A 15,119-nucleotide genomic window follows, 5' to 3' on the forward strand; every position below is an offset into this window, starting at 1 on the left:
CATTACACACCCACCAGAATAATTAAAATAAAAAAAAAATTGGACCAAAGTGAGTGTTGGTGAAGATAATGGAGCAACGGGAATGCTCATACCTTGCTGATGGGTATGTAACATGGACAACCCCTTTGGAAAAACAGTTGGTACATAACTTTTATAAGAGTTACTTATAAAATTAAATAGAAATATGTGTATACAAAGACTTCTCTATTAAAGTTTATAGCAGCTTTATTTCTAATATCCCATAACTGGAAACAACCCAGCAAGTAACTGGATAAATTGAATTATATCCATACAGTACAATACTAACAACAATAAACAATAAACAACAGTAACAATATAGTCTGATATGCATGACATGAGTTAATCTCAAAAACATTATGTTAAGCAAAAGAAGCCATATACAAAGATGAACATACTGAATGACTCTATTTATACCACGTTCAGAAAGGCAAAACTAGGTTGACTTAAAAAGCAAGAAAGGGGGGCGCTTGGGTGGCTCAGTTGGTTACAGTGTCCGACACTTGCCTTTGGCTCAGGTCATGATCTCAGGGTCTTGAAATCGAGCCCCTGTCAGGCTCTGCACTCAACAGGGTGTCGTCTTGAGGATTATCTCCCTCTGTCCCTCCTACATGCATGCACACGCGGGCGCACTCTTGCTCTCTCAAATAAATAAATAAAAAAAAATGTAAGAAAAAGATTGAAGAAAAAAAACACCTGAAACAACTCATTTCTCCCTTATCTCTTTTCTTTTGAGCACACTTAGTTAAATTTGGGTAAGTTATCTGTGATTATGTTGCAGCTCCATTCGTCTCACAAAGAATAGACACACCGAAGAGAAAGGACTCTGTTAATGGCGAATGGATGATTCTCAATGGGAAGACACTGTCCTCTAGGGGTTATTTTTGGAATTTGCTGATGGCTTTTTTTTTCTTTTTCTTTTGATAGTCAAAATTAAAGGAGTCCTTATTGTAATTTAGTAGGTTGGCGACTCGGGATGCAAGATGGCACGCAATGTGTGTGACTGTCCTGGAAAATGAAGTATTGACCCATTTCCCAACCAAAATTCAAATGTCCTGCTAGACATTTATGTAAGTGAGAAACCCATTTATAATTCTCTGAGCCCAAAATCTAAGGCTATTTTGCAAGCGCTTTTTGCATATTGAATTTTCCTGGAATGAAACTACTGTGTAAATTAAGGAATGATTATACTTTGTTTTGGTCAGAACTTTGCCCAAGCTGTTTACCATTTGGAAAGTGAGGATACAGATAGCAGACCCTTAGGGTAGTGCTTGAATTGTGCATATGGCACACACATTTGAGCCTGCAATTGTAGCTCTTGCACTCATACTATGTATAGGTACAAGATCTGACGTATTTCATTATGTCTTTAAGTGTATTTACACATCAAAATACGTATTTTTATAAAATAGTCTCTTTTCTCCTTTATATTATGGTTAGGACTTAATTTGATCTTTATCTTGCAATTATGTGAGAAGATAAGTTACAATTTTATGAATTTTATTTTAGGACAGAGAGGGGGCCCTGCAAAAATATTTATTTGTTTATTCATTTTTTTAAAAGATTTTATTTATTTATTTGAGAGAGGGAGAATGAGAGAGCATAAGCCAGGGGGCGGGGATCAGCAGAGGGAGAGGGAGAAGCAGGCTTCTTGCTGAGCAGGGAGCCCAATGTGGGGGCTCCACTCCAGGACCCTGGGATCATGACCTGAGTGGAAGGCAGACGCTTAACCGACTGAGCCACCAGGTGCCCCTGCAAAATATTTAGTATAAAAAGGAGCATTGGGTCTAATAGGACCCTGGGAATGTCGAGCTCTCACCAATTGATTAGTGGGACCTCATTTGGGGATAGAGAGAAGGGCCATAAATACCCTTCCTCAGAATTTCGCCAAGAACACCCACATTTCACTGATGTCTATTTCTCCCTAAGCATAGGGGTTCAGTGTTTCACAAAGAAAGAGCGAACATATTCCTCCCTATAGAAGTTTATAGCAAGGATACACGGAAATGTGAATACATGGAACACTGCATGACTCATCCATGTATACTCTTGTAGCCTTGCTCACAGCCTTGACTGAAGTTGACAGTCATATGCAGACCAGGAGACCACTCTCCCCCATGCCCCAGACATAGTTGATTAGACAAGAGGTTGGCACCTCCCCAAGCCAAACCAATCCTATAGGCTGGCCAGCGACCTAGGAAGTGGGTTGGTACAAAATGACGAATTGCATCAGTAAGAACTTGGGAACAGAATTGGGAAATGCAGAGAATAAGCAGTTTATAATTGGAATGAAAGCTGAAAAGATGCCTTAGTAAAAGTCAAGCACGAGACACCTGGCTGGCTCAGTCCTTTAAGCATCGGCCTTTTGCTTAGGTCATGATCTCCGGGTCCTGGGATGGAGCCCTGAGTGGGGCTCCCTGCTTAGCAGGGAGTCTGCTTGAGGATTCTCTCTCTCTGTCCCTCTGCCCCTCCCCATTTCTTCCTCTCTCAAATAAATAAACAAATCTTAAAAAAAAATACAAACATCACAATATTGTGCGGCCTATCACACTGCCTGCCTCTCAAATCTCCTCCCGAAGGTCTCTTCCCTTGCACACCAGGCTTTAACCAAATGGCCATTCTTTCAGTCTCTGGAACAAGCCACCTGACCCTAAAAAAGGCTCATGCCCATGCTGTTCTACCTGGAATATTCTTCTGCAGACCCACTCCCAACTCTCCGCAAGCATGACTTCTCACCCTGCCCATCCCAGGTTGAAGGCCACCCCCTCAGAGAGCACTACCCCGACAGCACATGGAGGTCCACCTCCCTCATGAGGCCCCTACTCCTATTCTCAATCACTACACTCTTCATAGCCCTTGCTACCATATGTAATTATGAATTTATTTCTTTAATGCCTTTTCCTCCACAGGTTGTAGGCTCCACGACGACAAAGTGCGTATTTGTTTTACTTACTACATTATAGCTAGAGACTAACCTGGCATCTGGCAAATAACAGGTATCAATAAGTACTTGTTGATGGGGTGCCTGGGTGGCTCAGTCGTTAAGCGTCTGCCTTTGGCTCGGGTCGTGATCCCGGGGTCCTGGGATCGAGCCCCGCATCGGGCTCCCCGCTCCGCGGGAAGCCTGTTTCTTCCTCTCCCACTCCCCCGCTTGTGCTCCCTCCCTCGCTGTGTCTCTCTCTGTCAAATAAATAGATAAAATCTTTAAAAAAAATAACTACTTGTTGGGGCGCCTGGGTGGCTTAGTCGTTAAGCGTCTGCCTTCGGCTCAGATCATGATCCCGGGGTCCTGGGATAGAGCCCCGCATCCGGCTCCCTGCTCAACGAACCTGCTTCTCCCTCTCCCTCTGCCTGCCGCTCCTCCTGCTGTGCTCTCTCCTTTTCTGTCAAATAAATAAACAAAATCTTTAAAAAAAAAGTACTTGTTATATGACTAAATGAACAAATGGATCTATGTTTTATGGGAAATATGGTTCAGTAGCTCTAAGACATGGTAAAAAAAATCCTTAGTTTTACAACAATTTAGATACGGTTTTCAATGATATATTTCCAGCATTATGTGCATGTTCATTAATTTTTCTCCATTTTTCCCTAATTTGAACCCACAGTCCAGTGAGCATCTGGTTGAGGCTCAGGCTTCCCTGATCGGGCGCGCCTCATGATTTCCACTGCCATCTCAACCATACTCAGCTCAGGATGCCCACCTTCACTTCACCAGCATCAACACTCTACTTTTTCTGTTTTCCATTAATTGAACTAACAGTTATTGACTACCTACTAGGGGTGCCAGGCATTATTCTAACTACTGAGGATTCAGCAGCTGACAAAAACAGATAACTTCCTGCCCTGGGGCGGGAGGGAAACCCTTTGTTGAGATGCCTCTGTGGAGAACCATGTCTTCTCATTTAAATTCATAGACCCAAAAGCCCTTGCCTGAAGTGGGGGTTGGGTCCCTTTGAGGAAGGACTCTGTAACAACACCACAAGCACATGCTGAAAATCTTTCTTTGGGCCAGGGCACCTGTGGCCATTGACCAGGGTGATTCTATATTTGGGAAAGGCAATGCTGTTTCTGAGTTGACTCTAATAACTAGGGACCCAAAATGCCATGTGTCAAAATTGGAGGATGCACGGAGGTCAGATGACACAGACATTTTTGGACCAAGAATATCTCATGGTTTGTCTGTTTTCTTTCATTCAGCATAATTATTGGAAGAATCGCCCACGTTGTAGCATGTATCAGTACTTCATTGTTTTTTATTACTGAGTAAGAGTCCATTGTATGGATATACCGCAACTTGTTTGTCAGTTCACCTGTCGATGGATGTTTAGAGTGTTTCCAGTTTTGGACTTTTACAAATAAAGCTGCTGTGAGCAATTATATTATGAGTCTTTGTGTGGGCATATGCTTTTGTTTCTCCTGGGTAAACACCTAGATGTGAATGGTTGGATCATATGGTACATTACACTTTTTGAGAAACTGTCTAGTGTTTTCAAAGTGGTTGCACTGTTTTATGTTCCCACCATGTAATTTTCACATATATTCTTCTCTAGGTCTTCATGATTGATTTATCTTTTCCTTTTTTTCTGGGCTTAAAGATTTTGAGACACTTAATGTTCATGGATTTTATCTCTTTTTGAAAAACTTGATTTTTATTATAGATTGAGAAGTCAAAAGAATATTTAAAAATATATAAAAGTGTAAAAATGATAAGACAACAAATATCTCCATGCCTACCCTCCAGATAAAATAATAGAGTATCAGCATTACCCCTTCCAATTCCTATACTTAGAGTTGACCATTATCCTCAATATGTGCTTTACTTCTCATTTCATCATCTATGTCTATACCCCTAATAAAACATTTGTTAATAAGTGCACAATTTTGATCAAGTTTTGGAAAAGGTTTGGTTAAGATTTAAGATTTTGATTGGAATATCATTGAATCTGGGAAACACTTTGTGTAGAATTGATGTCTTTAAGACATTGAGTCTTCTAATTCATAAACATGGTATGTCTCTATAAATTTAGACTTTCTATATTGTCTTTCAATAAGGGCTTCTAATTTTCTCCATAAAATTATTGAACGTATTTTGTTTGAAATATTCACAGGTATTGGGAAGTGTGTTTTCTTTTGTTTGTTAGCAGTTTGACTATGCTATGTTTAAACTTGATTTTCTTCATGTCTATTCTGCAGGGAGTTCATTAAGCTTCTTGAGTCTGTGAATTGATGTCTTTCAACAATTTTGGAAAGTTTTCAGCCAATACTTTAAAAAATATTTCTTCTTCCCCGTTTCCTCTCTTTTCTCCTTCTAAGACTCCCAATTAGATATATGTTAGAACATGTGAAACTGTCCCATAACTCTCTTATTCTCTGTTCTGTTTGTTCTGCATACTTTTTCTCCCCGTGCTTTGATTTTATTTCCTATTGATTTGTCTTTGAGTTTCCTGATTCTTTCTTCCACTCAGCCTAGTCTGCTGTTAAGCCCATCCAATAAATTCCTAACTTTAGATTTTGTATTTTTCAATTTAGAGTGTCAAATTTATTCTTAAGAGATTCCATTTGTGGTAGACCGATACATTGATGATCCCTATGAATCATGTCTCCAGTATTCATGCCTTCGTGTAGTCCTTTTTCATACTGACTGTGGGTCATATTGCTTTGGCCAATCGACTGATGAATGGATAAAGGTGTGGTATATATATATATAATGGAATTTACTCGGCCATCAAAAAAAAAAAGAAAGAAAACTTGCTATTTGCAATGACATGGATGGAGCTAGGGTGTATTATGCTAAGTGAAACAAGTCAGTCAGAGAAAGACAAATACTATATGATCCCACTCAAATGTGGAATTTAAAAAGAAAACAGAGAACATATGGGAATGGGAAAGGAAAAAAAGGAGAGAGGGAAACAAACCATAGAGACTCTTAACGATAGAGAACAAACTGAAGATTGATGGAGGTGAGGTGGGCGGTGGGGGGAATGAGCTAAATGAGGTTGAGCATTAAGGAGGGCACTTGTGATGAGCACTGGGTATTATATATTAGTGATGAATCACTAAATTCTACTCCTGAAACAAATATTGAGCTGTATGTTAACTAACTAAAATTTAAATTAAAAAGCAAATATTGCTTTGGCCAATGGGGTTTAAGAAAGCATGATAACAGAAGTTTGAAAATGATGCATACTGGGGCTTACCCTCTTAGACCTAGCTTTAACTTCCTTGAAACGGAAGGGTCACATGGACAGAGATGCAGTCATATGTGTGACCCCAGGTGAGAATATCAGAAGAACCACTCAATTCACACACAGAAATCTGAGAATTAATGAATAGTTGTTATTTTAATCCACTAAGTTTTGGAGTGATTTGTCATGTAGCAATAGAAAACTGATAGAGTATTTTTCTGTATATTGGTTTAAATTATTCATCCTTTCAATCTTTCCCTCTAATTTCTATAACATATTTATAATCGTTATTTTATTTTTTTTAAGATTTTTATTTATTTATTTGACAGAGAGAGACAGTGAGAGAGGGAACACAAGCAGGTGGAATGGGAGAGGGAGAAGCAGGCTTCCCCCTGAGCAGGGAGCCCGATGCAGGGCTAGATCCCAGGACCCTGGGATCATGACCTGAGCGGAAGGCAGACGCTTAATGACTGAGCCACCCAGGTGTCCCTATAATAGTTATTTTAAAGTTGTTTGTGAAATCCAACACCTGTGCCATGTTTGGATTTGCTGCTATTGACTTTTTAAAAAAATTATTTATTTATTTATTTATTTATTTATTTATTTGAGAGAGAGAATGAGAAAAAAAGAGAGCATGAGATGGGGGAGGGTCAGAGGGAGAAGCAGACTCCCTGCTGAGCAGGGAGCCCGATGCGGAACTCGATCCCGGGACCCCAGGATCATGACCTGAGCCGAAGGCAGTCGCTTAACCAACTGAGCCACCCAGGCACCCACGATTTTTATTCTTGGTTATGGATCTTATTTTCCTTCCTCTGTGAAGGTCTTTTAATATTTTTCAATTGTGTGCTAGAAATTGTATTTGAAAGACCTGCAGAGTGTAGAGTAAGTGTTGTTTTCACTCAGGGAGCGTATAGCCTCTGCAAACCAAGGTAATAAAGTGTTCTTCGCTCTCCTTGGGTTTGCACACAGGTACAAAGGAACATTTTGGAATTTCAAAGTAATGATTTTTAAAAATATTTTTATTTATTTATTTGAGAGAGAGAGAGCACAAGCAGAGGGAGCAGCAGGGGGAGAGGGAGAAGCAGACTCCCCGTGGAGCAGGAAACCCGATGAGGGGCTAGATCCCAGGACCCTGGGATCATGACCTGAGCCGAAGGCAGATGCTTAACCGACTGAGCTACCCAGGTGCCCCTTCAAAGTATTGATTTATTATTAGATGAGCATGAGGTTACAGAGATTAATGATGTAACTAAAGATGGCTAGTAAGAGCCCAATAGAATTACTGAGAACAACCTGAGTTAATCTCTGAAAATGAACACCCTCATACTTTAAGCCTGCTATCTTAAAAAATTCTAGAAACATAAGGATACATAAACACACTTTTCATTAGCTGATGGAAAAATGGTATCATCATATGTCACATAGATTCCAGAAGATTCCACTGCACACTTGTGAGATGGTGAGACTGAAGAAGGCAAATACTGTCTTATTATTATTATGAAAATATTTTGACTTCACCTCAAAGGGGATTTCCTGAGAACTTGTTGGGGTAGACTAAGAGGCGAACACAGAGATCAGCCGCATGTGTTTATTGATAGAATTTAGGAATCCACTGGGGTCAGACTCAGGGCGGCTCCGTCTGCATTTTCATGGCTTCAGGCTTCAAAGAACTTAAAATCGCCATAGCTTTTCTTTTGGCTGGAACTTGGGCTTCACGCAGCACAGTTTATTATTGGTGCAGTAAACATAGACCCTTTCTCTCCTGGAGCATTTCTGACGGCATCTGCCGTGAAGATTCCAGCATTTTTGGGTGCCGCCTGACACACACACAAAAAGAAAAATGGAGACAATGTCAGCCCTGAGAGGTGGTATTAGAGCAGGTGTGATAGAGGGTCCTCGGTTTCCCTCGCCTTTGACCATTGCCCTCCTTTTTCTCTCCTTCCCTTTTTAAAAATTGTGGTAAAATACAAAGAACATAAAACTTACTAGTTCAAGCATTTTATTTTTTTTTTAAAGCTTGCTTGCTTATTTATTTATTTATTTATCTATTTCTTTTTTTTTTTTTAAAGATTTTATTTATTTACTTGACAGAGAGAGACACAGGGAGAGTGGGAGAGGGAGAAGCAGGCCTCCCGCAGATCAGGGAGCCCGATGCGGGGCTCGATCCCAGGACCCTGGGATCATGACCTGAGCCGAAGGCAGACGCTTAACAACTGAGCCACCCAGGCGCCCCTATCTATCTATTTCTGTAATCTCCACACCCAAAGTGGGGCTCAAACCCATGACCCTGAGACCAAGATAGCATGCTCCTCCGACTAAGCCAGCCAGCCAGGCACCCATCAAGCATTTTAAAGTGCATGGTTCAGGGGCGTTAAGTACATTCATGGTGTTGTGCAACCATCACCATCATCTAGTTCCAGAACTTTCTAATCATCCCAGAGAGAAACCCTGCACCCCTCTCCCCAGCCCTGGGCAATCACCAATCGGCCCTTCTCTCTATAGATTTGCCTACTGTGGATATTTTATGCCAATGGAATTATAATATGTGGCCTTCTGTGTCTAGCTTCTTTCACTTAGCTTGTTTTCAATGTTCATCCATACTGGCTATTTTTTGTTTTTGTTTTTGGCTAACATTCCATCACTTTCTTCATAATTTTACCTTTTTTTTTTTTTTTTTTTTTTGCCAAGGTCCTATCATTACGAGGTGGCTGTACTTAGGTTTTTTTCATTAATTGTAGTTAAGTACGCATAACATAAAATTTACCATCTTAACCATTTTTAAGTGCACAGTTTGGTGGTGTTAAATACATTTACATCGTGTATAGCCATCATCCCCAGCCACCCCCATAACCCTTTTCATCTCATAAGACTGAAACTCTTACACTCATCAAACAGTAACCCCCATTTTCCCCTCCCCTGGAGCCCCTGACAACAACCCATCCATGTTGTTGTTGATGCCTTTCCTGTTCTGGAATCTTGACCAATCAACAAATTGCAAGGCTTACAAACACAGCTCCCGAAAGAAGTGTTCTGACAGTTTTGGGGGTGGGATGGCACCTATGACCTCAACCTAGAGGCACACAAATCCGGGACAGTTGCTATTCCAACCACAAGTTTTGCAGCAGTTAAAGATGAAATCCTCTACTTGAGCCAAACAAGGACCTGTACCCTTCTCTTTGTTCTGTAAAAGCCCCAAGCCTGCTCTGACTCGAGTCTTCAGGGGCTCTGGCAGCTGAATGAAGCCTGGGACCTCTAGTTATGTCGTTCAACCATTTTCTTTGGGCAGTTTCAAGCCCTGCCTATTCTCTGTTTCATTCATTCTTAAGTTCATTGCAAGTTTCATTAATTTGTAACCTTTATTATTTCCTTTTTTTGGCTGTAGGTTTTGACCAGGTGTATTTTGTGATCGGGAGTAAGCTTTCTTTGAGATGATCTTTAGACCAATACAGGGGAGACTCTCGGGGGAAATGTGTGCTTCAGGAGAAAACTCGCATCGTCCGGAGCAGGGGTCCTCAACTGGGGTGATTTCGCTCCTGAGGGGATGTTTGGCAATGAAATGTGTGAGGACAGTTTTAGTTGCTGCAACAGGTGAGAGGTACTCTTGGCAATTAGTCAGTAGAGGCCAAGGATTCCACTAAATATCCTACAATGCATAGCGCAGCCACAACAAAGAATTATCTGGCCCCAAACATCAATAGTGTCAAAAGGTCAATAATCACCAATAGTGTCAATAGTCCTTGGTCTTGGTAGATCACAGTCTTCAGGGTTATCTGATTTTGATTATGTGGGAGCTATTTTACAACTCTATGAGCTGTTGATAAATAATAGTAGGGCAAAAATAATTATTTCTCTATATTTGCAAGTATATTCTGTTGCAAAGAGGTTCATTTGACTCTCTCTCTCCTCCCCTGCACCATGGGGGGAAAAAAGCCAGTTTCTATTTATGCTTTGATCCAGTTATAAAATCTGCCTTGTTCTCTCATTATGAGTTAAATAAAATCTTTAACACGTGTTCATATATACATATGAACACGTGTTAAATACATATATATACACACATAGATATACATATATTTATATATATACACACATATATATGTGCCAGGAGTTTTTTTCTAATTATCTTTTAAAACTTCTTTTGAACCTTGGGCAAACTGCCATCACAAGAACTAGGTTCTGAAAAAATATACTGAGAGAAATCTGATGTGTTATGGAGACACTAAGATGGCTAACTGGTGTTTCTGGACTGTCTAAAATGGAGCTTGGTGGAAAATTTGACCCATCACAGTAAAGAAAACCTATAAACCCTTCTTTTTTTTTTAAGATTTTATTTTTAGGTAATCTCTACACCTAACGTGGGGCTTGAACTCACAACCCCACGAAGAATCACATGCTCCACTGACTGAGCCAGCCAGGTGCCCTGAAAACTTATAAACTGTTCTAAGACAACACTGGTGGAGAAGTTTTAACTGATCAGTGAGGGTAGCTCCAGTATATGTGCCACCTGCCAGCTTAATAACCGTTGGAAAAACAGTAAAAGAGGGACGCGAAAAGGAACCACTGTCTCGGGGACTCTATACAGCTCCCTAAATCTCAAGGATTTGTACTCACTACCATCTGCCTTTTCTGTGAAGGACTAGATGCTTTTCCTTGCCAGAAAGCAACAGTGTTTCCTGTGACTAAAAACAATTGTGGTTTGTCTTTCCTATTTGGGAACGCCTATCTAACTTTCTAGTGACCGAGGTGCTATTTTTACTGGGACTTTAATTAAGGAATGGCAGTTTTGCCAAAAATCATATGTCCTTATCCTTCTCAACCCTCAGAAAAAAATAGAAAGAACTCACCATAAGTTAAAATTAAAACTTGCTAAACTGACAGAAGGCCCTGAAGAGCCTAAGTGACTCACAGTTTGTTTGTGGGTCCAATGTTCACCGTTCCCCCCGCCCCGTGAATTGTAAAGGGCCATGATAGCTTGCCCAGCTCTTTTTCTTTTTCTTGCTGTGCAACTGGATCAAGCTGGAACAATTTGTTGCCTTTTCATGTCAGGAAATCAGTGGTTGGGGATAAATACACTCCTTTGCAAAACATCTGGTTCTCACATGGTGATGAAAAGAATTGCGTGAAGGAGCTGAAAAACCTGGTAAGCTAGATGGGCTTACTAGCACTGGGGTGAGGTTTTATGCTATGGCAATTTCTAGAGAAACGGTCTGGAGGGTACTGGAGAAGTTCAGTGCAGTGCCTGAGTTTTCCATGTGCTCATTCGTGAAGTCATCCGAGCTGCTGACAATGTCACTAAAAATACTACCGTAGTCTCTTGACAATTCTAGGAGTTCCAGAAAACCACTGTCCATCATCAACTTGCATTAGACATCATTTTGCCATGTGAGGGAGCCACATGTGGAATTGTTGGTAATGCTTGCCACATTCACATTTCTCAGAAACCTTTCTGGTGCGTGCGTGTGTGTGTGTGTGTGTGTGTGTGTGTGTGTGTGTGTATACATCCGTGTAAGCAACCAAAGCATTTGTTGAGTGAACAATATAGTCTGACCTCTGGGACCCGTGAGTTTGCTTCTGGTGGCTTTTCCTGGATATTCCCAACAGGACTCTGGTCCTAGGTGCACATTTTTGTTAGTGATGCTTTTTCTCATTAAGTGTGCCCTATCGTGCCTAATCAGGATCACTTTAAATAGGAAGTATTAATAATAATTCATGAGGTAGTTTATATGTATTCAATGGGTTGATTTTCCCACCTAGCTCTGTCTACTGAAAAGATGTGGAATGAAGGACTAATTTAATAGGATTGAATATCTCTAGCATCTAAATCACGGTTCTGAAATACCATTTTCCTACTTAAAGAAAAAAATCAGAGCTTCTTGAGGAAATGGGGAATTCAAGATCTGGGGCAGGAACTGTACAAGATGAGCCTAGACTATCTCGTCACACCAGATAACCACTTATGAACCCGTGAAACTGCTTTTGTCACTTAACAAAAGGACAAAGTTTGAAGTCACATCTTTCTGAAATTTTGTATTTGAAATCATATGGGCAGGACTGGAACATTACATTCTTTTCTGAGGAGCCAGTCTTTCAATACAGAAAAGTGTCCTTGATTTCAGAGCCAAGGGCAGAGTGTCAGAGAAGGGGTTTTGGGATACGAAATTCCACATCTCTCTTAATTTTGTACTTTCCATGGAAATGGAACCTTGAATCCATTTCTGAGCCTCGGCCTGATGTTAATCCGTTTATACATGAAGTCTATCAAACACTACTTCACAGAGAAAGACAGATACCATATGATTATATATGGAACTTAGGAAACAAAACAGATGAACATAGAGGAAGGAAAAAAAGAGAGAGGGAAGCAAAACATTATAGACTTTTAACTATAGAGAACAAACAGAGTTGCTGGATGGGAGTTTGGGGGGGATGGGCTAACTGGTTGAACTGGTTGATGGGCATTCAGGAGGGCACTTGTGATGAGCGCTGGGTGTTGTATGTAAGTGATGAATCACTAAATTCTACTCCCGAAACCAATATTACACTATAAGCTAACTACAGTTTAAATAAAAACTTGAAAGAAAACAAAACACATAACTTCATTTACATTTTACCTAAACTCTCTCCCTCTCCTTAATCCTATAGAAACCTTATTTGTTCCTTCTTTTGCCCACAGTTCCTTTGGTGTGTATTTTCCTTTGCTGTGCCAAGTTAATATGTCTAACTCTGTCCGACTGCAAGTGTGTCTCTCGTGGTGCCTATAAACTGGACTTTATCACAAGGAAACTATTACAAACTAGCAGGGATATACGTAAAAATAAGGCTGCCACTTAACGACTGAGCCACCCAGGCGTTCGGCTCAGGTCATGATCCCAGGGTCCTGGGATCAAGCCCCTCATCCGGCTCCCTGCTCTGCGGGAAGCCTGCTTCTCCCTCTCCTACTCCCCCTGCTTGTGTTCCCTCTCTCGCTGTGTCTCTCTCTGTCAAATAAATAAAATCTTTATTTTTTTTAAAGATTTTATTTATTTATTTGAGAGAGAGAGAATGAGAGATGGAGAGCACGAGAGGGAAGAGGGTCAGAGGGAGAAGCGGACTCCCTGCTGAGCAGGGAGCCCGATGCGGGACTCGATCCCGGGACTCCAGGATCATGACCTGAGCTGAAGGCAGTCGCCCAACCAACTGAGCCACCCAGGCGCCCTAAATAAAATCTTAAAAAAAAAAAAAAAAGGCTACCACAAGCCAAAGATGGGGCAATTTGAATTTCAGCAAGAATAAAGATTGCAATGAGTGAAAATTCATCAAATATATTAAAAACTATTTTGTCACATTTGGGGGATGATAGAAAAAAAAATTATCGGGTGGATTCACACATACAGGAAAATCACCAAGCATTTATTCTGTCTTATATAAACTGTCCCACTGAGTAACCTAACAGTAGATGATGAGTGTCTTTATTATTTTAGTATAATAAATTTCCAGGAACCAGTGAAAATCATATAAAATAAAGAAGATGCACTTCAGTGTGTTCTGTGTCTTCCCTCAATCTGATACTATTACAAAAACGTTACTGTTGTAGCAGGTTGAGAAGAGGAAATTGAAACTGAGGAGGTCAGGGAGTTAGCAAATGGTGGGGCATTCTGACCCGGATTCTGATGCTTGCGTCTCTACCCTGTGGTGAGTGGTGGGTCAGGCATTTGCCACAGGCAGATACGAGGGCGGAGGTCAGATTGGTTGAGGAAATTACACATTCTGCCCCTTTGGAAATGTTAGGTGAAAGCCTTGATGTGGGCAGAAGCCTTTGACGTGGGCGGATAGCGAGGCCGGGGGTGGTGGGATGGGCAAGTCTGACCATGGTTAGCCTTCCCATGGCTCCCTCACCTGGTAGTGAAGGCCCATCAAGACCTGGACCTTGAATGCTTCCTCATTTTCCCCCACACCGTGCCCCTAACCCACTCAATGGTGTGCCAGTTTTCTGAAGGTGCCACGTTCTCTCCCACAGCTGGACCTTTCTTTACATAAGCTGATTTCTGCCTGGGACACCCTTCCTACTTCCTTCTCTTCTCCTTCCCCTTCCAATCTCAACATACGTTTCAGGACTCAGGGTATCCCATCAGGAGGACTCTCCTGGCCCTCAGACTGGGCTGGTCCCTCCCATGTGCACCTCAGATCCTTAGACCCCCTCTGTCACAGCTCATGTCACCCTGGGTTGTAAATGCCGTTCATTGTCTCCCCCAGGGCCGTTGTCATTTATCTCTGTGGCCCTAGCCTCCAACACAGGGTCTCTGGCACAGAGGGACAGAGTATGTGAGTTTTTCTCTCTGGTTAAGGTGGTTGTGATCTTTACAAAGCCTCGAACATTCTGGGGACTATTTTGTAAAAGGCCCACGGTTGCCCTCTTCCTTCTTCTCCTGCGCACGCCTTCCGTTCCTTCTCACGTGCACGGGCACCTGCAGCTGCTCCCTGAGAGAGCCGAGACGGACGGGGTGGCTGAGCCAGAAGCTCTGGATGTCGTGGTTGGTACCTAAGATCTGGCACCTGCTGCGGGCGAGGGCGCCTTCTCTCGGTGTTTCCAAAAGGGCAGCCCATCCTCCCAGGCCTGGGGGTTCCGGGACCAGGCCTGGGTCTCCTCGCCCTGCCCCTCCCCGAAGAGGTCCCCGTTACCTGGAGTGAGCTGGGACAAGAGCAGGAGTGCAGCCAGAGTCAGCAAAAGGAGCTTCATGGCTGGAAGTGGCCCAAGGTGAGGCTGCAAGTCCGAGGCGACGGCAAAACGAATGGGGCAGGCTCCGGCCTCTCCGGCTGGAGGTCCCTTTGTTCAGCCGGACCGATGTCACCCGCACGTGCCCTCAGCCGCTCACGGCTTCGGCCCCCGCGCTCCCGGAGCCCAGGGTCTGCCAGCCACACGCTCCGAGCTGGCAC

At 42.1% G+C, this 15,119-nt stretch overlaps 1 protein-coding gene across 1 annotated transcript; it reads right to left on the minus strand.

Annotated features, from left to right (window-relative positions):
• Window positions 1-7,780: 7,780 nt before the first annotated feature.
• DEFB123 (defensin beta 123) lies at window positions 7,781-15,119 on the minus strand. The gene is made up of 2 exons (XM_025876197.2): window positions 14,865-15,119; window positions 7,781-8,023 (listed from the first exon to the last, which is right to left on the minus strand). The coding sequence occupies exons 1-2, from the start codon at window positions 14,920-14,922 to the stop codon at window positions 7,878-7,880; spliced, it is 204 nt and encodes a 67-aa protein (XP_025731982.1). The 5' UTR covers window positions 14,923-15,119; the 3' UTR covers window positions 7,781-7,877.

Source organism: Callorhinus ursinus, unplaced genomic scaffold, assembly GCF_003265705.2.
Source record: "Callorhinus ursinus isolate GAN/ISIS: 27379988/994484 unplaced genomic scaffold, GSC_fseal_2.0 scaffold38, whole genome shotgun sequence".
Taxonomy (NCBI): Eukaryota; Metazoa; Chordata; class Mammalia; order Carnivora; family Otariidae; genus Callorhinus; species Callorhinus ursinus.